Below are 22,854 nucleotides of genomic sequence, written 5' to 3'. Positions count from 1 at the left end.
TAGTCATGTGTTCTCTCGCAGTTCTGGAGGCAGGAAATCTGAAATCAAGATGTAATCATGATTGGTTCCTACCAGAGGCTCTGAGGGAAAATCTGTTCCATGCTTCTCTTCTAGATTCTGGGGGTTGCTGACAATCTTTGGCATCCCTTGGCTTGTAGACATGTAACTCCAATTTCTGCTCCGAACTTCACATGGCCATCTCCTCTGTCCATCTTAACTCAGCATTCACTTCACTTCACTTCTTTGCATGTACACGTGTGTGCAAATTTCCCTCTTGTTATAAGGACACACATCATATTGGATTTAGGGTCCACTCTAATCTAGTATGACTTCATCTTAACTTGTTATATCTTCAAAGACCCTATTTCCAAACAGAAATTTAGGGGACACTATTTAACCCAATATAGTAGGCTCCTTGAAGATGAGGAGGCTAGATTTATCTTATTCACATTGATATCTTATTCACATTGAGACCTTAGCATCATGTGGTAGGATACATACACACACTAAACAAATGAATTGCCCTAGTTTAATGCATAGATTAATAAACTGTATATATCAAATATATTTGATATCCTATAAAATAAAAGCCTAATATGCAAATCGACCAAACAGCGGAATGACCAGTGGAATGACCAGTCACTATGATGTGCACTGACCACCAGGGGGCAGACGCTCAACACAAGAGCTGCCTCCAACCCGCAGGCCCCAGACCAGCCAAAGCAGGTGCCAGCGGGGGCCCTTGATTGCCCTGCCAGTCACCCCACAGAGGGAGGCGACCAGTGGCAGTGGCAGGGGGGCAGGACAAGCCGGCAAGTAGGCAGCACCACCCCCAATGACCCCACCGATTGTCTCCCACAGTGGCAGCGCAGGGTGGGGCCAGCGAGCGGGTGTCGCCAGGCCAGCCAAGGAAGGTGCCAGTGGGAGCCCCCCCAATCACCCAGCCAGTCATCCCATAGATCGGCCTTGATCACCGGACAGGCCTAGGGACCCTACCCGTGCAAGAATATCATGCACCTGGCCTCTAGTTTTCATATAAGATTAAAATATTATAAGTATTCCCAAGATTTGACTGGATAGAACTCATGACTAGAATTCATCAGGAGACAGTATATAGTATCTAAAAGAAAGATTTTATTTTATTATTATTATTTTTTAAATCTTTATTGTTGAAAGCATTACATATGTTCCTTTTTGTCCCAGATTGGCCCCCTTAGACTGCCCTGCCCCCCACCCTAGGCCTTCACCACCCTATTGTTTGTGTCCATGGGTTACGCATATATGCATATAAGGTCTTTGGTTGATTACCCCCACCCATCCACACTCCCCTGCCTTTCCTCCGAGATTCCACACTCTGTTCCATGTTCCCATGTCTTTACTCCATTCACCAGTTTATTTTTGTTAATTATATTAAAAGAAACATTTTAAGATGGGTTTTTAAAGAGTATTCTAAGTCAAGATGACAAATTCTTTTAACCGAACCTAGAACTTGAATATGGAAGTACATGGTGGAGAGATAATTCTGAGGACAAGATAAGTAACAGAAAAACAGAAATAATATGTTTGTGGCAACATTCCACAAACCATTTGGACAGAGGAAATAAATTAGTATTTCATTCCAAACATATATCTACTTCACTTCTTTCCTCTGGACTTAACATCACAAGAAAAGAGGAAATTATGTTAATCAGTGGAAATTAGAAGAGTGCAGCAAAGCTCTCTAGAGAGTTCACAGTAACTGAGAAGTAAACACCAAGTAGACTCAGTCACGTATCCCACTTTAGAACGGCAAATTAATCAAAGAGCAGAGAAAACATGCCCATTCTTTTGGCTATCTGGAGGAAGAAGAGAATTCAAGAGAGAAGAACAATAGTGACTCCATAAGTCAGTGCCTGCCATATGCCTGACACTTTATATGTTACTCTATATAATCTCTACTACAAGCCTTTAGGTTACAAAAGAGGATAGTCAGAAACAGACACCAGTCATGTACTATTTATTCCAAACAATTATCCGTTCTTCTGGGCAGAACAGCAGTCCCTGAGCTGGCAAAAGGACAAAAACAGGGGGGAAGAAACCAAGGAAGACAATATAGGGAGAGATAAACAGAGGCAGAGAGATGCAGAAACAAAGAGAGACAACAAGATAAGAGAGGAAGAAGTGGTGAGAGAGAGAGAGAGAGAGAGAGAGAGAGAGAGAGAGAGAGAGAGAATGAATTATGAGTATTTTCTCTGATTCTGTGGCTTTTCTCTTTATTCTCTATCACAGGTTAGGTTATCCAGGAGGCAAACTCAGGCAAAGTTTAGCATGCAGAATACTTATTAAGGAGTACCTTATGGCTAATAACTGTGGAAGGGAAAAGCTAGAAATAGGATTGAACACAGAAATCAACGTGTGATGCAGGACCAACAGCCTCAACTGAGCCTGCAGGGAGTTTTGGAGTAACAATAGCCTTATAGAGTTGTTCCAATTGGATGGAGATAGCCAGACCTTTATACTCCTGCAACAGTCACTCATTGGCTTATGTGCCATCCCAGAAAGAGGCATGATCTTGGGCAGGCCAGGTCTGTGTAGCAGAGGCCATTCCTGAATGACCTGACAGCTTCTGGCTGGCTACCAACAACACTCCCAGCAAGTGAGGCAGTAAGTTCTTCTTCAGAGAGGAATCTTAGTGACACATTAATGACACTGAACTCTCTTAGTGCTGTTTTTTGAGAAACAGAAGTTTATAAGATTAGTGTAGTCCAATTTAGTAATCATTTCCTTCATATTGAGTGAATTTTGTTTTCTACTTAAAAATCTTTCCATACCCAAATCCATGAGGACATTCTGCTATGTTTTCTTCACATTCAGATATATAATCTATTTGGAAATTGATTTTTGTGTGTATAGTGCGAGTCAGGTTTTATTTTTCCACATTGATTTCTAACTCTTCTCAGCTTCAATATATCAGATAAATAGAATTGAATTGGTTACATAGTCACCAGGAGAAATCCAGATGAATAGCTTAGGAAATATAGGAGAGAGTGTTGGGGAAGAAATATTAACTAGAATGGATTCCATTTGAGACCCCTTCTCACATTTAAGTGGGAAGCACAACAGTTCTGATAAACCAATTGGAGACCTTTACTTGTAAGGATTAAATTAAAAGAAATAATTATAAAATGATAGGCATATTCTAGAAGCTCAGAAAATGGTAGTTAATCATATTATTTTGGGGCTAGGGTCAGGCCCAACACATAGCTACTTAGAACATTGTAGGTCATCACATTCTCATTTCAGTAAAACATATTTCATTGTTTCGTTTTTCTACAGAGAAAAAGCTCATTATTTTCCTCCTGTATCTTATTTTACCGAGGCTCTATAAAATCTGATAAGCTTTGACCAGTAGCCAGAACAACATTTTCTACAACTGTTCAGAAGCAGATAAACTGTGTGCTACCATTTCTAGGCACAGACAAATGGCAATTCATTGACTCAAGAATGGAAAGTGGCCAGCATAATCACCACCATCACCAACTTTCAAACACTTTGCCAAATAAATTCTAATCAAGTCAATAATGCAAATGATTAATGAAGACTCTTTGCTTCCAAAGTACATATGCACATAAGGACATTCCAAGTTCAAATGCATTTTCCTTCACTAGAGTAACAGTTAATCAAAATATGTCCAAAGGGCCCAAAGCATACATTATGACATCTCCCTTGTCTGGGAGATTCTGACTGTTGTCCTACTTCCAATCAGAACAGTCTTCTTCAACCTCACAGCCCAGGCTTTGTTCGGCAGTTTTTCAAAAGAACTGTGCATCAGAGAGAATGTGTTCAACAGCCAGTAACAACAAAAACTAACACTGCTTGCACCATTTTGACATTTATTATTTATTAACAAGAAGCTGGGTTCGTTAGCCAACTTCTCAGAATCATTAAAGACCCAGGTTCCTTTCAACCTCCCACTCCATCATCCTCAGGGTATCGACTTGCATCCCGAGGCATGCAGCTTCATGGTTGCAATCCTTCAGACAAAATATCTGTAAATGTCAACATTCAAAACTTCCTTTGTTTGATTCTAACTTTTTATTTTTTTCAATTACAGTTTACATTCAATATTACTTTGTATTAGTTAGAGCTGTTCGGCATAATGGTTAGACAATTATATACTTTATAAACTGTTTCCCCTGATATTTTCAGTATCCAGCAGGCACCCTACATAGTTATTACAAAATTATTGACTATGTTCCCTATGCTGTACTTTACCTCCCTGTGACTATTTTGTAACTACCAATTTGTACTTCTTTTTTTTTAATATATTTTATTGATTTTTTACAGAGAGAAAGGGAGAGAGATAGAGAGTTAGAAACATCGATGAGAGAGAAACATCGATCAGCTGCCTCCTGCACATCTCCCACTGGGGATGTGCCCGCAACCCAGGTACATGCCCTTGACCGGAATCGAACCTGGGACCCTTCAGTCCGCAGGCTGACGCTCTATCCACTGAGCCAAACTGGATTCGGCATGTACTTCTTAATCCCTTCACCCTTTTCACCCAGACCCCCAACCGCAATTCCCCTCTGGCAACCATCTACTCATTTTCTAATCAGAGATAAAAATCTTTCCCCAGTACCCCATCTAGTAGATGTCCTCATACAGCTCACTGTTCTGGGACACATGCTCACCCTTAGTTCAGTCACTGGTAAAATGGAACAGAATGGTCAAAATTGATTTATATCTATCATGATTATGATTGATTACCTAAGACCAGGCAGACTGTCCCTCAAACAATTTGGGGAGTCTAATAGCAAGGAGGGAAATCTAATAGTTATTGGTTCAACAACAATATGTGCTACCAAAAACACCTTATTATAGAAACAAAATTTTAAGCCTAGAAAAAAAAAGTCAAAATTTCAATGGTGATTATCTGGATGACAGGATTGTGTTGTGTGTGTGTGTGTGTGTGTGTGTGTGTGTGTGTGTGTGTGTGTGTGTTGGGGGGGGGTGATTTTTATTTCAAGTATTATATTTATAAACTAGAGGCCCAGTGCACGATTTATAAACTGTCCGGCAGTCAGACATCCCTCTCACAATCCAGGACCACTGGCTCCTAACCGCTTGCCTGTCTGCCTGATTGCCCCCTAACTGCTCCCCTGCAGGCCTGATCATCCCCAACTGCTCTCCTCTGCCAGCCTGATTCCCTTAACTTCTCTCCCCTACCAGCCTGATCCCCTAACTTCTCTCCCCTACCGATCTGATCTCCCTAACTGCTCTCCTGTGCCGCCCTGATCACCCCTAACTACCTCTGCCTTGGCCTCGCCACTATGGCTTTCTCCAGAAGGATGTCTGGAAGGTTGTCCAGAAAACCTCTGGTCAAATTAGCATATTACCCTTTTATTAGTATAGATTTTCTATAATAATCATGTATTGCCTTTATAATGAATGAAAACACTTCCTTGGGATAAAAAATGCACCTATAATTTCCATAACCTCCCAAAGAAGCTGAAAGGCAAACATTTTAATATCCAACCAACTTATAATTACCTGAGACCCCTCAAAAGAGCATAAGAATGAATCTAAATGAGAGAGGAACTGTGCGTCCTCTTCAAGGCTCATCACTGTCATCAATTCACACTTGGGAAGTAGAGTCAGGCTGCTACTAGTAACCCTTCACTGATACCCCTGGAGTCTGTGGATAGCCTATCATCTTAAGTATATAAGCTGTGGCCATATGCTCAGCACTGGTATCTTTAGAGAACAATTCTGACTGTAATTTTTAGTAAGAACAATCAATTGCCATCTGTCTGCACAGCAGAGACCCAGATGGGTTTATTACTGGAATGGCTTTCTATGTGGATGGACAGTGACAAACTAGTCAGAACGGTTTTCTGGCGGTACCAACCCTGAAATCTTAAATTCAGCCTGAGAATGACTTGTTCTTTGTCAGTGTACCTGAGTTATAGGAATAGAAAAAATGGTAGAGAAGAGAAAGAGAGCATGCGATTTCAGGGCCATGGTCTAGCTCTGACTCCAAAGACATCTCTGACTCCTGCTGTCACTACGGGGGTTTTCAGTGCCAAATAATATGGGGTCCTCTGGAGAGAATAGCTGGATATCCTTTACCTTGAAAAAGTGACTTTAGAACTAAAAAGGTCTTACAGGGTGTCATGTGAAGGACAGAACCAAACAAAGCAGCAATTATAACTAAAATACTTGGTGTACTGTTATTTGGAATTTAGCAATACATCTTCACTACTATATTAATAATAATAATTTCAATGTATTTGGTTCATAGTAGCATCTCAAACTTTGTGCTAAGATATATATATATAGATAGATAGATATAGATATAGATATAGATATAGATATAGATATAGATATAGATATAGATATAGATATAGATACAGATATAGATATAGATATAGATATAGATATAGATATAGATATTTTCATTTAATCCTCATAGAAGCTCTATAAAGAAGAAGTCCTCATTTAACCAATGAAGAAACAGTCCAAGATAGAATTAAATAATTTCTCAAGATCACAGACTTAGAATGTGACTCAACTAAGTGTTGAGATCTTCTCTAACTCCAGATTTCATGCATTTAATCACAACTCTTTCGTGCAACTACCATCTCAAAAAGTGAGCAACCAATCAAAAGGCAGAGTAATCTTCAAGAGCTAAGATCACAGCAACTATTACGAATGTGGTACGATCTCTCTAGGTACATTAGGGGCTCAAAGGAATGAAGACCTGTGGGAATCTAATGCCAAGACTACACTACGTAACATCCTTTCCTAGATGCAAATGATTTTAAAATACAACAACCGTATTTCTCACAAGACCAATGCCTAAATCATCTCAGGGCTTTGTGCCATCCTCAGTATTGATAAAAAATGATGACATACACACCCTGGAAATTTAATGAGCATTACGTTACCCAAAGATAATGGTGATGGCAAACCCCAGATGCATTCCAGTCTTTCTTATATTTTATACTTACAGTCCAGTCTCTGCAGGAAATAATTATGTCTCTTTTTCTGATATATTAGCTACAATAGTGAAAGCTATAATTTTCCTAGACTGCCCCAAGGCAATTCAGGAGTAAAGGCCTTAAAGGATGACCAAGCAGAGAACAAATAACAATTTAGAAGCTGCTGCAATGGAGTTAGAAGTAGAAGCAAACAGACTGCCAAGCTGAAGTGGACATGAGTTTAAAATACACCTCTCCTGGATTTATGTTCTGCACAAACATAAATTGATTACTTACAGGAGTTATGACAAACATATATTGAGCACTTACTATATATAAGCCTCTGTTCTGGGCATTGTGGATAGGGAAGATTGTCAAACTGGTTACACTGCTTCCCAAACATAAAGGTCCCAATTTTATTTTATTTTATTTATTTATTTTTTAATATATTTTATTGATTTTTTACAGAGAGGAAGGGAGAGGGATAGAGAGTTAGAAACATCGATGAGAGAGAAACATCGATCAGCTGCCTCCTGCACACTCCCCACTGGGGATGTACCTGCAACCAAGGTAAAGGTACATGCCCTTGACCGGAAATGAACCTGGGACCCTTGAGTCCGCAGGCCGATGCTCTATCCACTGAGCCAAACCGCTCAGGGCAAAGGTCCCAATTTTAGAACTATAAACATAAAACATGTACATTTTAATTTAACATATTTTTATTATGAATGAGCTTGACTATGTGTTCAAAATAGTAAAAGCCATTAGTAGACTTCTTCTACATCCAGCCATAACCAAGTAAATGGTGTTGAATTTGTCTTTCTATTCATATAATTAGAAAACAGAAAATTATATGTGGAATATTTGTTTTATGATATTGGACAATATATCATTAACAAATGTAAACAACGGGAGAGAAAAAAATCAAAGTGAGCCATGAATTTCTGCTTGGAGGTGTTATCTGAACCATGGTGCAAGGGTGGGGGGGAGGGGTCTCACTGAGCTGAGGAGTCAAGGACTAAAGTTTACAGAGGATGAGACAGCTGGGATTTTCAGGACACATTATGGGAAAAGATCAATTTATATAAAAATATCTCTATTAATCTGCATGGGATTTCTCTCAAATCTATTACTGAATATTATATATGCTTCCAAAGCAAGCACTCTATCACTGGATATTAATGTGAGAATGTATATAGTCAAACTCAAAAGACTGAGACTTTACAGTTTTATCTAGTTTGAAGGAGAGATGTTTTAAAAACAGGAATACAATAAAGATTCCCAAAATGATGACATCTTGAAAGTAAGGTCCAACAACCTGCCAAAAGTTTTAAAACAATCCTCCAGGAAAACAGCTTAGGTAAAATGAGGTACTAATAAAACTCAAACCCTCATTTGCCCACAGAAACATTAAAATAAACTAGGAACTGGTTAAAAATAACTTTATAAACTCTCTGGAAAACAAAGTTCTGCAGGAACTAAAACCAGTGGTTCTCAACCTTCTGGCCCTTTAAATACAGTTCCTCACGTTGTGACCCAACCATCAAATTATTTTCATTGCTACTTCATAACTGTAATGTTGCTACTGTTATGAATCGTAATGTAAATATCTGATATGCAGGATGATCTTAGGCGACCCCTGAGAAAGGGTGGTTCGACTGCCAAAGGGGTCGCGACCCACAGGTTGAGAACCGCTGATTACTAAATGAACATAAATACAGAAAACACTACTTTCAAACCAGGGGAAACCTTGTGGCATTGTTTTTATTTTTAATTCAACTGTGTCCTACTCTTTCTCTGGTACAGTGAGGTATTGGTCTAGAGAAGGTGGTATCCTAGTGTCCAATTTCCTCTCTGAAAAAAGAGTGAGTAAAATAGACCTTCTCTTCAACATCCTAACCTATATGGGAGCTGTCTGCTAAGGACTGAGCACTACTCTCACCTAATTTGGATCTCAAGCAGGAAAAGTGGCAGGCATTAGTCATGAAAACTATGGGAGCATTATAAACCCACATATGCTGAGTCAAATTATTGATGGAGACATAAAATAGAATATCTGAAGCCCTAAGAAGATGTTGGAGTGACATTCTTTGGAAAATTAAGACATGCAGAAGTATACCATGTATATAACATAATTGAAAAAAACACACATATGCCAAGGTAAGCACATTTTTAGGAAAAAAACCCAAAAGGCCTTAAGTTTTACCTTAGGCTGATATCTAGGATCAGACCATGTTTAGCTAATTAGTGAATGATAGCTCAGTACAGAGCCAGTCTGCAAAGACTAGCATCAATGGCTGTTTTTATCAATTAAAAAAAAAAATTACAAGGCGTACAAAGAGCAGAACATGGCCTAGTCAAATAAAAAAATATTTAGCAGAAATTGTCATTAAAGAAGCACAAGCATAGAACTTATCAGACAAAAAATTTTTATTTTATTTTATTTTAGTATTATTATTTTTTTTTTTTTTCAGTTGATCAGCAGCCTAGCTAGGATCTCCAGCCAAGTTCTGTCCAGGATCTCCAGCCAGGTTCTGTGTTTTAGTGTCTTGTTACATCTGTATTTATACCAGTTGATTTTAATCCTATCAATGTCTATTCCAAAGGTTAGGGCGTCTCTCTTCTCCATTCCAGGGATTAAAGATTATGTAGCTTAAGCATGATTGTTCGTTGTTAAAGTGATTAACCACCCGGCTGGCACTTAGTTAAATTGTTTTATTCCCTCCCTAACTTCAGGGAAAAATCCCTACCTGGGGAAACAACCTTTCTCAGAGAGGTGACCTTGGTTAAAACACATAGTGCCAAGGAGGGGAGAAAACATATTAAGAACAGTATGCCATATGCTCCAGGTCCCTTGAAACATATGCTGAGCAGAAGTTCCTTCCCTGCAGCAACTGTGTCAAGCAGCAAGGATGGACCGGCTTCAGGCAAATTCCCCCGTTTTTATTTTTTAAATGATGGCGCATGTAAATCTGTGGCCACCTCTTGGATTGGGTTGTTTAAGGCTCGGAAGAAGACTGACAAGCAATGATAGCGAGCATAGCTATAAACATAGTGGTTGGAGTGCACAAGGAGCCTGGTTCCTGTAGAAGGTTTCGGGCCTGTTCAGTCAAGGGATTTCAGCTGTCCTCAAGTCTGTGGTTTGGTTGTCCTTGTTGATCCGGCTAGCGGGCGGCGTCATTGGCTGACGGGCTTCCCGAAGCTTCAGCGAGTTGAAGGGCTGCATCAAAGGGTCCATCAGGGCCGCTCTTGGTGGTGGTGTCGGTGTCCGGGGAGGAGCCAGCTGTGCCCTCTGGGTAAGCTGATATGGAAGATACCAGGGAGGAGAAGGAGGAGGAGGAGGAGGAGGAGGAGGAGGAGGAGATGGAGGGTAGTAGAGAGAAAAAGAAGAGAAAGCAAAAGAACTACAAGGCATGGAAGTGTTTAGAAAAAAAGAGGGAGAAGAAAGGGAAGAAGACAACATCCTGACACAGCCCTTTCCTTCAGCTGCCCCTTTCCCTATGGTCCAAGGTAGAAATGGGGAACAAGTCCTGTTGCACAGTGACAGGGCAGCCGCTGTCAGCCAGTCTTTGACTTTACCTGGGTCCTAATGTGATCTGGGTGTGGGAAGCGAAGCAGCCATGGGGGCAGGAGACCTCCCTCAGAAGGGGTGAGGGTTCAGGCCTCTGCAAAGTTGGGGGGAGGCGCGGTGAGGGTCTGTGCCCCACCTCCGTTGACCCCCAAGTTGTCTCCTGATGGCCCCGCTGCGACTGTGTCTGTCTTAGGTTGTTCCTTCCCTGAGGAATATTACCATCTCTGGCTAACCAGCCATCCTCCGGGGCCAAGCAGGGTGATGTGAGGTGTGCAGATGAGGGATGGGGCAACGCGCCCCTGCAAGAGCCTCAGTTCTGTCTCCTTGGTAGCCTATGCCCCCGTGCCGTCCATGCCCAGCACCTGCCTTGGGCTCCCCTCGCCTGCCAACGGGGTCCCGGCTCGGGTCACATCTCGTTGGGAACCCAGGATTCTTCTCCGGGGAGGGCCCAGCACACCCCATTGGGCGAGAGACAGATCCATGGCACCGGCCACCACGAGGCCTCAACCTCAGCGTGAACAGCCAGCTCAGGGCTGCACATCTGCTGCAGACGGGCACTGGTCAGGTGTGAACTACCCGCCTGGCACTTTGTTAAGGGTTTTGTTTTTGGTTTTGGATTTTTTTTTGGGGGGGGGTAAGGGGTGGAATTTAATCTTTATTTACAGGAGACTGCAAGATATGAAATTCCACATAGGAGAAACTCACAGAGAGTAGAAGCTTCATACAGTATGTACAGTTTGGAACTGTTCAAGTATAGATTCATTGTAAAAAGTGCTACAACAACAAACCACATTTAAAAAGAGTTCTTTTTTTAAAAAAAAAAAATTTATTGATCTTTCACAGGGAGGAAGGGAGAGGGATTGAGAGCCAGAAACATCAATGAGAGAGAAACACAGATCAGCTGCCTCCTGCACGCCTCCCGCTGGGGATGTGCCCACACCAACACGCATGCCCCCGACCGGAACCGAACCTGGGACCCTTGAGTCTGCAGGCTGACTCTCCATCCACTGAGCCAAACCAATCAGGGCTTAAAAAGAGTTCTTAGTAGAGAAACAGTAAGACGTACTTATACCAAACATAGTACACAACAGACAACTTTATGCCTCAGTTGTACAATCTAAAAGTTAAAGGTCCCAGGAGTGCCATCCCGAACTTGGGACGTGTAACCTTCAGAGGTAGTTTCTGGCACGACATTTTGATCTTCCTCTTCCTCTACAGAAAAATATTTCTCAATCAAGTTTAGTGACGCTTCGTACACAGACTCATTTTTATGGTTTTGTAGAGCTTCAATTTTGTCCAAACCTCCACATTCTTCAATCATTGTACTTAGTTTCTCAGTTTCACCTAGTTTCTCAGCAGCCTGGAATATATTGGAAATGGCATCCAGAATAACCATAATAATTTTGGTATCTTTTGCAGTTAAGAGGTTCATCAGTGGTTCTATTATGCCACAATGAACGAGGTATACAATCTGTTCAACTGTTCCACCACTTGTATAGTTGCTCACAGCCCATACAGCTTCCTTTTGTGTCTGAAAGTCCGCCTTAGCAAGAACAACAATGAGGAATGGGACTAATCCATGATTCACAACTTGCTGTATCTGGTCCTGGCGGCCAGTTGTGATGTTTGACATGGTCCGTGTAGCTTCCTTCTGAATTTTAGTTTCCGAGTTCATCAGTAGGCTGGGAAAGATGGCAAGTGCTCCTGCATCTATTACAACCTGCGTCTGTTCATACGTCCCAGCGGCAATATTTCCTATCGCTCTTAGCGCAGGAGTCACAATTGGCAATTCAGTAGCTCCTAGGAGCTTCACAAGTTGGGGCACAGCTCCTGTTTTCACAACCATTTCAATCTGTTCATGTGGACCAAGAGTAAGGTAGGAGATGGCCCAGCAGCTATCTGCTAATACTTCTGGATCATCATGATGCAGGAGACGAACTAAAGTTGGAAGAATCTTCTCAACAGCATCTAATGGGGGTACAGCATTCTTGTGGCGACAAAGGTTTAAAAGTGTCCAGGTCAGTTTACCTAAGTAACCACATGCTAAAGACGACATATCAGGAACTGAAAGAAGAGCCAACAGTGGGTCAACTGCACCATACCTGATAACCAAGTCTCGGAAAACTGAACCATCACCTGCAATATTTCCTAGGGCCCATGCGGCTTGTTCACGGATGTGAGCGTGGGGAGATGCCAACAGAGAAATGAATGCTGGAATAGCACCTCCATCTACTACAGCTTTGGTCTGTTCCGAAGTCCCGGAAGCAATGTTAGTGAGGGCCCAAGCAGATTCAAACTGGATGCGACTAGAGTCACTTCTGCCCAAGAAGGACACAAATTGTGGGATCAAACCAGCCCGGATGATGTTGTCTATGGGTGGCTGTTTTCCCCTAGAAAGCAGTTTCCTTGCAGCCTGAGTAGCTTGGAGCTGGCTTCCCAAATTGTTGCTATTTATGCCTTTGACAATGTCCTCAACAGACCAATTTACAGTGCCCTGGTTGTTGCGGTTTTCCTGCAGTGGAGAGGTAGCATCATTGGGAAAGGAGCTCACATTTCTCCTTTTCAGCATCTGGTCATCCTTCTTAGCTTTCCTCAGCTCCACATTAACTTCTATTCGGCGCCGCCTCATTTCTGTACTGTCTTTCCCCTTGTTCTTGAATCTGTTAAGGTGGGCAGCTAGCGAATTAGCATTCTTGTTGGTGGACATGGTTATGAGACAAAGGAAGAAACTCCACACAGCCGCTCAGGCTTTCACAGGAGACCCGTGAGCAGAGGACGTCTACAGTGGCTCAGCTCTCAGACGGTGTGTTGGGGTCCAACCCCAGCAGGTCCAGGGGTTCCTAAAGGTGTCGACAGAGTCAGCGAAGAATGAAGGACACGGAGACAGCGTTCAGTTGATCAGCAGCCTAGCTAGGATCTCCAGCCAAGTTCTGTCCAGGATCTCCAGCCAGGTTCTGTGTTTTAGTGTCTTGTTACATCTGTATTTATACCAGTTGATTTTAATCCTATCAATGTCTATTCCAAAGGTTAGGGCGTCTCTCTTCTCCATTCCAGGGATTAAAGATTATGTAGCTTAAGCATGATTGTTCGTTGTTAAAGTGATTAACCACCCGGCTGGCACTTAGTTAAATTGTTTTATTCCCTCCCTAACTTCAGGGAAAAATCCCTACCTGGGGAAACAACCTTTCTCAGAGAGGTGACCTTGGTTAAAACACATAGTGCCAAGGAGGGGAGAAAACATATTAAGAACAGTATGCCATATGCTCCAGGTCCCTTGAAACATATGCTGAGCAGAAGTTCCTTCCCTGCAGCAACTGTGTCAAGCAGCAAGGATGGACCGGCTTCAGGCAAATTCCCCCGTTTTTATTTTTTAAATGATGGCGCATGTAAATCTGTGGCCACCTCTTGGATTGGGTTGTTTAAGGCTCGGAAGAAGACTGACAAGCAATGATAGCGAGCATAGCTATAAACATAGTGGTTGGAGTGCACAAGGAGCCTGGTTCCTGTAGAAGGTTTCGGGCCTGTTCAGTCAAGGGATTTCAGCTGTCCTCAAGTCTGTGGTTTGGTTGTCCTTGTTGATCCGGCTAGCGGGCGGCGTCATTGGCCGACGGGCTTCCCGAAGCTTCAGCGAGTTGAAGGGCTGCATCAAAGGGTCCATCAGGGCCGCTCTTGGTGGTGGTGTCGGTGTCCGGGGAGGAGCCAGCTGTGCCCTCTGGGTAAGCTGATATGGAAGATACCAGGGAGGAGAAGGAGGAGGAGGAGGAGGAGGAGGAGGAGGAGGAGGAGGAGGAGGAGGAGGAGGAGATGGAGGGTAGTAGAGAGAAAAAGAAGAGAAAGCAAAAGAACTACAAGGCATGGAAGTGTTTAGAAAAAAAGAGGGAGAAGAAAGGGAAGAAGACAACATCCTGACACAGCCCTTTCCTTCAGCTGCCCCTTTCCCTATGGTCCAAGGTAGAAATGGGGAACAAGTCCTGTTGCACAGTGACAGGGCAGCCGCTGTCAGCCAGTCTTTGACTTTACCTGGGTCCTAATGTGATCTGGGTGTGGGAAGCGAAGCAGCCATGGGGGCAGGAGACCTCCCTCAGAAGGGGTGAGGGTTCAGGCCTCTGCAAAGTTGGGGGGAGGCGCGGTGAGGGTCTGTGCCCCACCTCCGTTGACCCCCAAGTTGTCTCCTGATGGCCCCGCTGCGACTGTGTCTGTCTTAGGTTGTTCCTTCCCTGAGGAATATTACCATCTCTGGCTAACCAGCCATCCTCCGGGGCCAAGCAGGGTGATGTGAGGTGTGCAGATGAGGGATGGGGCAACGCGCCCCTGCAAGAGCCTCAGTTCTGTCTCCTTGGTAGCCTATGCCCCCGTGCCGTCCATGCCCAGCACCTGCCTTGGGCTCCCCTCGCCTGCCAACGGGGTCCCGGCTCGGGTCACATCTCGTTGGGAACCCAGGATTCTTCTCCGGGGAGGGCCCAGCACACCCCATTGGGCGAGAGACAGATCCATGGCACCGGCCACCACGAGGCCTCAACCTCAGCGTGAACAGCCAGCTCAGGGCTGCACATCTGCTGCAGACGGGCACTGGTCAGGTGTGAACTACCCGCCTGGCACTTTGTTAAGGGTTTTGTTTTTGGTTTTGGATTTTTTTTGGGGGGGGGGGGTAAGGGGGGGAATTTAATCTTTATTTACAGGAGACTGCAAGATATGAAATTCCACATAGGAGAAACTCACAGAGAGTAGAAGCTTCATACAGTATGTACAGTTTGGAACTGTTCAAGTATAGATTCATTGTAAAAAGTGCTACAACAACAAACCACATTTAAAAAGAGTTCTTTTTTTAAAAAAAAAAAATTTATTGATCTTTCACAGGGAGGAAGGGAGAGGGATTGAGAGCCAGAAACATCAATGAGAGAGAAACACAGATCAGCTGCCTCCTGCACGCCTCCCGCTGGGGATGTGCCCACACCAACACGCATGCCCCCGACCGGAACCGAACCTGGGACCCTTGAGTCTGCAGGCTGACTCTCCATCCACTGAGCCAAACCAATCAGGGCTTAAAAAGAGTTCTTAGTAGAGAAACAGTAAGACGTACTTATACCAAACATAGTACACAACAGACAACTTTATGCCTCAGTTGTACAATCTAAAAGTTAAAGGTCCCAGGAGTGCCATCCCGAACTTGGGACGTGTAACCTTCAGAGGTAGTTTCTGGCACGACATTTTGATCTTCCTCTTCCTCTACAGAAAAATATTTCTCAATCAAGTTTAGTGACGCTTCGTACACAGACTCATTTTTATGGTTTGTAGAGCTTCAATTTTGTCCAAACCTCCACATTCTTCAATCATTGTACTTAGTTTCTCAGTTTCACCTAGTTTCTCAGCAGCCTGGAATATATTGGAAATGGCATCCAGAATAACCATAATAATTTTGGTATCTTTTGCAGTTAAGAGGTTCATCAGTGGTTCTATTATGCCACAATGAACGAGGTATACAATCTGTTCAACTGTTCCACCACTTGTATAGTTGCTCACAGCCCATACAGCTTCCTTTTGTGTCTGAAAGTCCGCCTTAGCAAGAACAACAATGAGGAATGGGACTAATCCATGATTCACAACTTGCTGTATCTGGTCCTGGCGGCCAGTTGTGATGTTTGACATGGTCCGTGTAGCTTCCTTCTGAATTTTAGTTTCCGAGTTCATCAGTAGGCTGGGAAAGATGGCAAGTGCTCCTGCATCTATTACAACCTGCGTCTGTTCATACGTCCCAGCGGCAATATTTCCTATCGCTCTTAGCGCAGGAGTCACAATTGGCAATTCAGTAGCTCCTAGGAGCTTCACAAGTTGGGGCACAGCTCCTGTTTTCACAACCATTTCAATCTGTTCATGTGGACCAAGAGTAAGGTAGGAGATGGCCCAGCAGCTATCTGCTAATACTTCTGGATCATCATGATGCAGGAGACGAACTAAAGTTGGAAGAATCTTCTCAACAGCATCTAATGGGGGTACAGCATTCTTGTGGCGACAAAGGTTTAAAAGTGTCCAGGTCAGTTTACCTAAGTAACCACATGCTAAAGACGACATATCAGGAACTGAAAGAAGAGCCAACAGTGGGTCAACTGCACCATACCTGATAACCAAGTCTCGGAAAACTGAACCATCACCTGCAATATTTCCTAGGGCCCATGCGGCTTGTTCACGGATGTGAGCGTGGGGAGATGCCAACAGAGAAATGAATGCTGGAATAGCACCTCCATCTACTACAGCTTTGGTCTGTTCCGAAGTCCCGGAAGCAATGTTAGTGAGGGCCCAAGCAGATTCAAACTGGATGCGACTAGAGTCACTTCTGCCCAAGAAGGACACAAATTGTGGGATCAAACCAGCCCGGATGATGTTGTCTATGGGTGGCTGTTTTCCCCTAGAAAGCAGTTTCCTTGCAGCCTGAGTAGCTTGGAGCTGGCTTCCCAAATTGTTGCTATTTATGCCTTTGACAATGTCCTCAACAGACCAATTTACAGTGCCCTGGTTGTTGCGGTTTTCCTGCAGTGGAGAGGTAGCATCATTGGGAAAGGAGCTCACATTTCTCCTTTTCAGCATCTGGTCATCCTTCTTAGCTTTCCTCAGCTCCACATTAACTTCTATTCGGCGCCGCCTCATTTCTGTACTGTCTTTCCCCTTGTTCTTGAATCTGTTAAGGTGGGCAGCTAGCGAATTAGCATTCTTGTTGGTGGACATGGTTATGAGACAAAGGAAGAAACTCCACACAGCCGCTCAGGCTTTCACAGGAGACCCGTGAGCAGAGGACGTCTACAGTGGCTCAGCTCTCAGACGGTGTGTTGGGGTCCAACCCCAGCAGGTCCAGGGGTTCCTAAAGGTGTCGACAGAGTCAGCGAAGAATGAAGGACACGGAGACAGCGTTCAGTTGATCAGCAGCCTAGCTAGGATCTCCAGCCAAGTTCTGTCCAGGATCTCCAGCCAGGTTCTGTGTTTTAGTGTCTTGTTACATCTGTATTTATACCAGTTGATTTTAATCCTATCAATGTCTATTCCAAAGGTTAGGGCGTCTCTCTTCTCCATTCCAGGGATTAAAGATTATGTAGCTTAAGCATGATTGTTCGTTGTTAAAGTGATTAACCACCCGGCTGGCACTTAGTTAAATTGTTTTATTCCCTCCCTAACTTCAGGGAAAAATCCCTACCTGGGGAAACAACCTTTCTCAGAGAGGTGACCTTGGTTAAAACACATAGTGCCAAGGAGGGGAGAAAACATATTAAGAACAGTATGCCATATGCTCCAGGTCCCTTGAAACATATGCTGAGCAGAAGTTCCTTCCCTGCAGCAACTGTGTCAAGCAGCAAGGATGGACCGGCTTCAGGCAAATTCCCCCGTTTTTATTTTTTAAATGATGGCGCATGTAAATCTGTGGCCACCTCTTGGATTGGGTTGTTTAAGGCTCGGAAGAAGACTGACAAGCAATGATAGCGAGCATAGCTATAAACATAGTGGTTGGAGTGCACAAGGAGCCTGGTTCCTGTAGAAGGTTTCGGGCCTGTTCAGTCAAGGGATTTCAGCTGTCCTCAAGTCTGTGGTTTGGTTGTCCTTGTTGATCCGGCTAGCGGGCGGCGTCATTGGCGACGGGCTTCCCGAAGCTTCAGCGAGTTGAAGGGCTGCATCAAAGGGTCCATCAGGGCCGCTCTTGGTGGTGGTGTCGGTGTCCGGGGAGGAGCCAGCTGTGCCCTCTGGGTAAGCTGATATGGAAGATACCAGGGAGGAGAAGGAGGAGGAGGAGGAGGAGGAGGAGGAGGAGGAGGAGGAGGAGATGGAGGGTAGTAGAGAGAAAAAGAAGAGAAAGCAAAAGAACTACAAGGCATGGAAGTGTTTAGAAAAAAGAGGGAGAAGAAAGGGAAGAAGACAACATCCTGACACAGCCCTTTCCTTCAGCTGCCCCTTTCCCTATGGTCCAAGGTAGAAATGGGGAACAAGTCCTGTTGCACAGTGACAGGGCAGCCGCTGTCAGCCAGTCTTTGACTTTACCTGGGTCCTAATGTGATCTGGGTGTGGGAAGCGAAGCAGCCATGGGGGCAGGAGACCTCCCTCAGAAGGGGTGAGGGTTCAGGCCTCTGCAAAGTTGGGGGGAGGCGCGGTGAGGGTCTGTGCCCCACCTCCGTTGACCCCCAAGTTGTCTCCTGATGGCCCCGCTGCGACTGTGTCTGTCTTAGGTTGTTCCTTCCCTGAGGAATATTACCATCTCTGGCTAACCAGCCATCCTCCGGGGCCAAGCAGGGTGATGTGAGGTGTGCAGATGAGGGATGGGGCAACGCGCCCCTGCAAGAGCCTCAGTTCTGTCTCCTTGGTAGCCTATGCCCCCGTGCCGTCCATGCCCAGCACCTGCCTTGGGCTCCCCTCGCCTGCCAACGGGGTCCCGGCTCGGGTCACATCTCGTTGGGAACCCAGGATTCTTCTCCGGGGAGGGCCCAGCACACCCCATTGGGCGAGAGACAGATCCATGGCACCGGCCACCACGAGGCCTCAACCTCAGCGTGAACAGCCAGCTCAGGGCTGCACATCTGCTGCAGACGGGCACTGGTCAGGTGTGAACTACCCGCCTGGCACTTTGTTAAGGGTTTTGTTTTTGGTTTTGGATTTTTTTGGGGGGGGGGGGTAAGGGGTGGAATTTAATCTTTATTTACAGGAGACTGCAAGATATGAAATTCCACATAGGAGAAACTCACAGAGAGTAGAAGCTTCATACAGTATGTACAGTTTGGAACTGTTCAAGTATAGATTCATTGTAAAAAGTGCTACAACAACAAACCACATTTAAAAAGAGTTCTTTTTTAAAAAAAAAAATTATTGATCTTTCACAGGGAGGAAGGGAGAGGGATTGAGAGCCAGAAACATCAATGAGAGAGAAACACAGATCAGCTGCCTCCTGCACGCCTCCCGCTGGGGATGTGCCCACACCAACACGCATGCCCCCGACCGGAACCGAACCTGGGACCCTTGAGTCCGCAGGCTGACTCTCCATCCACTGAGCCAAACCAATCAGGGCTTAAAAGAGTTCTTAGTAGAGAAACAGTAAGACGTACTTATACCAAACATAGTACACAACAGACAACTTTATGCCTCAGTTGTACAATCTAAAAGTTAAAGGTCCCAGGAGTGCCATCCCGAACTTGGGACGTGTAACCTTCAGAGGTAGTTTCTGGCACGACATTTTGATCTTCCTCTTCCTCTACAGAAAAATATTTCTCAATCAAGTTTAGTGACGCTTCGTACACAGACTCATTTTTATGGTTTTGTAGAGCTTCAATTTTGTCCAAACCTCCACATTCTTCAATCATTGTACTTAGTTTCTCAGTTTCACCTAGTTTCTCAGCAGCCTGGAATATATTGGAAATGGCATCCAGAATAACCATAATAATTTTGGTATCTTTTGCAGTTAAGAGGTTCATCAGTGGTTCTATTATGCCACAATGAACGAGGTATACAATCTGTTCAACTGTTCCACCACTTGTATAGTTGCTCACAGCCCATACAGCTTCCTTTTGTGTCTGAAAGTCCGCCTTAGCAAGAACAACAATGAGGAATGGGACTAATCCATGATTCACAACTTGCTGTATCTGGTCCTGGCGGCCAGTTGTGATGTTTGACATGGTCCGTGTAGCTTCCTTCTGAATTTTAGTTTCCGAGTTCATCAGTAGGCTGGGAAAGATGGCAAGTGCTCCTGCATCTATTACAACCTGCGTCTGTTCATACGTCCCAGCGGCAATATTTCCTATCGCTCTTAGCGCAGGAGTCACAATTGGCAATTCAGTAGCTCCTAGGAGCTTCACAAGTTGGGCACAGCTCCTGTTTTCACAACCATTTCAATCTGTTCATGTGGACCAAGAGTAAGGTAGGAGATGGCCCAGCAGCTATCTGCTAATACTTCTGGATCATCATGATGCAGGAGACGAACTAAAGTTGGAAGAATCTTCCTCAACAGCATCTAATGGGGGTACAGCATTCTTGTGGCGACAAAGGTTTAAAAGTGTCCAGGTCAGTTTACCTAAGTAACCACATGCTAAAGACGACATATCAGGAACTGAAAGAAGAGCCAACAGTGGGTCAACTGCACCATACCTGATAACCAAGTCTCGGAAAACTGAACCATCACCTGCAATATTTCCTAGGGCCCATGCGGCTTGTTCACGGATGTGAGCGTGGGGAGATGCCAACAGAGAAATGAATGCTGGAATAGCACCTCCATCTACTACAGCTTTGGTCTGTTCCGAAGTCCCGGAAGCAATGTTAGTGAGGGCCCAAGCAGATTCAAACTGGATGCGACTAGAGTCACTTCTCTGCCCAAGAAGGACACAAATTGTGGGATCAAACCAGCCCGGATGATGTTGTCTATGGGTGGCTGTTTTCCCCTAGAAAGCAGTTTCCTTGCAGCCTGAGTAGCTTGGAGCTGGCTTCCCAAATTGTTGCTATTTATGCCTTTGACAATGTCCTCAACAGACCAATTTACAGTGCCCTGGTTGTTGCGGTTTTCCTGCAGTGGAGAGGTAGCATCATTGGGAAAGGAGCTCACATTTCTCCTTTTCAGCATCTGGTCATCCTTCTTAGCTTTCCTCAGCTCCACATTAACTTCTATTCGGCGCCGCCTCATTTCTGTACTGTCTTTCCCCTTGTTCTTGAATCTGTTAAGGTGGGCAGCTAGCGAATTAGCATTCTTGTTGGTGGACATGGTTATGAGACAAAGGAAGAAACTCCACACAGCCGCTCAGGCTTTCACAGGAGACCCGTGAGCAGAGGACGTCTACAGTGGCTCAGCTCTCAGACGGTGTGTTGGGGTCCAACCCCAGCAGGTCCAGGGGTTCCTAAAGGTGTCGACAGAGTCAGCGAAGAATGAAGGACACGGAGACAGCGTTCAGTTGATCAGCAGCCTAGCTAGGATCTCCAGCCAAGTTCTGTCCAGGATCTCCAGCCAGGTTCTGTGTTTTAGTGTCTTGTTACATCTGTATTTATACCAGTTGATTTTAATCCTATCAATGTCTATTCCAAAGGTTAGGGCGTCTCTCTTCTCCATTCCAGGGATTAAAGATTATGTAGCTTAAGCATGATTGTTCGTTGTTAAAGTGATTAACCACCCGGCTGGCACTTAGTTAAATTGTTTTATTCCCTCCCTAACTTCAGGGAAAAATCCCTACCTGGGGAAACAACCTTTCTCAGAGAGGTGACCTTGGTTAAAACACATAGTGCCAAGGAGGGGAGAAAACATATTAAGAACAGTATGCCATATGCTCCAGGTCCCTTGAAACATATGCTGAGCAGAAGTTCCTTCCCTGCAGCAACTGTGTCAAGCAGCAAGGATGGACCGGCTTCAGGCAAATTCCCCCGTTTTTATTTTTTAAATGATGGCGCATGTAAATCTGTGGCCACCTCTTGGATTGGGTTGTTTAAGGCTCGGAAGAAGACTGACAAGCAATGATAGCGAGCATAGCTATAAACATAGTGGTTGGAGTGCACAAGGAGCTGGTTCCTGTAGAAGGTTTCGGGCCTGTTCAGTCAAGGGATTTCAGCTGTCCTCAAGTCTGTGGTTTGGTTGTCCTTGTTGATCCGGCTAGCGGGCGGCGTCATTGGCGACGGCTTCCCGAAGCTTCAGCGAGTTGAAGGGCTGCATCAAAGGGTCCATCAGGGCCGCTCTTGGTGGTGGTGTCGGTGTCCGGGAGGAGCCAGCTGTGCCCTCTGGGTAAGCTGATATGGAAGATACCAGGGAGAGAAGAGGAGAGGAGGAGTGAGGAGGAGGAGGAGGAGGTGGAGGAGGAGGAGAGGAGGGTAGTAGAGAGAAAAAGAAGAGAAAGCAAAAAGAACCTACAAGGCATGAAGTGTTTAGAAAAAAAAGAGGGAGAAGAAAGGGAAGAAGACAACATCCTGACACAGCCCTTTCCTTCAGCTTGCCCCTTTCCCTATGGTCCAAGGTAGAAATGGGGAACAAGTCCTGTTGCACAGTGACAGGGCAGCCGCTGTCAGCCAGTCTTTGACTTTACCTGGGTCCTAATGTGATCTTGGTGTGGGAAGCGAAGCAGCCATGGGGGCAGGAGACCTCCCTCAGAAGGGGTGAGGGTTCAGGCCTCTGCAAAGTTGGGGGGAGGCGCGGTGAGGGCCTGTGCCCCACCTCCGTTGACCCCCAAGTTGTCTCCTGATGGCCCCGCTGCGACTGTGTCTGTCTTAGGTTGTTCCTTCCTGAGGAATATTACCATCTCTGGCTAACCAGCCATCCTCCGGGGCCAAGCAGGGTGATGTGAGGTGTGCAGATGAGGGATGGGGCAACGCCGCCCCTGCAAGAGC

At 44.8% G+C, this 22,854-nt stretch overlaps 3 protein-coding genes across 3 annotated transcripts; all 3 read right to left on the bottom strand.

Annotated features, from left to right (window-relative positions):
- Positions 1-11,506: 11,506 nt before the first annotated feature.
- On the bottom strand, positions 11,507-13,360 carry LOC118664431 (importin subunit alpha-1-like). Its single transcript, XM_036324527.1, has one exon. The coding sequence runs from the start codon at positions 13,238-13,240 to the stop codon at positions 11,651-11,653; it is 1,590 nt and encodes a 529-aa protein (XP_036180420.1). The 5' UTR covers positions 13,241-13,360; the 3' UTR covers positions 11,507-11,650.
- Positions 13,361-15,521: 2,161 nt separating this feature from the next.
- LOC118664429 (importin subunit alpha-1-like) lies at positions 15,522-17,372 on the bottom strand. The gene is given in 2 exon segments (XM_036324525.1): positions 15,522-15,825; positions 15,828-17,372. Coding segments are annotated over 2 exon segments (1,587 nt in total). The 5' UTR covers positions 17,254-17,372; the 3' UTR covers positions 15,522-15,664.
- Positions 17,373-19,592: 2,220 nt separating this feature from the next.
- On the bottom strand, positions 19,593-21,370 carry LOC118664435 (importin subunit alpha-1-like). Its single transcript, XM_036324530.1, is given in 4 exon segments — positions 19,593-20,359; positions 20,362-20,494; positions 20,496-20,861; positions 20,864-21,370. Coding segments are annotated over 4 exon segments (1,587 nt in total). The 5' UTR covers positions 21,251-21,370; the 3' UTR covers positions 19,593-19,658.
- Positions 21,371-22,854: the final 1,484 nt, after the last annotated feature.

The sequence above is a fragment of the Myotis myotis genome, unplaced genomic scaffold, assembly GCF_014108235.1.
Source record: "Myotis myotis isolate mMyoMyo1 unplaced genomic scaffold, mMyoMyo1.p scaffold_m19_p_10, whole genome shotgun sequence".
NCBI classification, from domain to species: domain Eukaryota; kingdom Metazoa; phylum Chordata; class Mammalia; order Chiroptera; family Vespertilionidae; genus Myotis; species Myotis myotis.
Note: the sequence above shows the minus strand (reverse complement) of the source record. Positions and strands in the feature narration are given on the sequence as shown.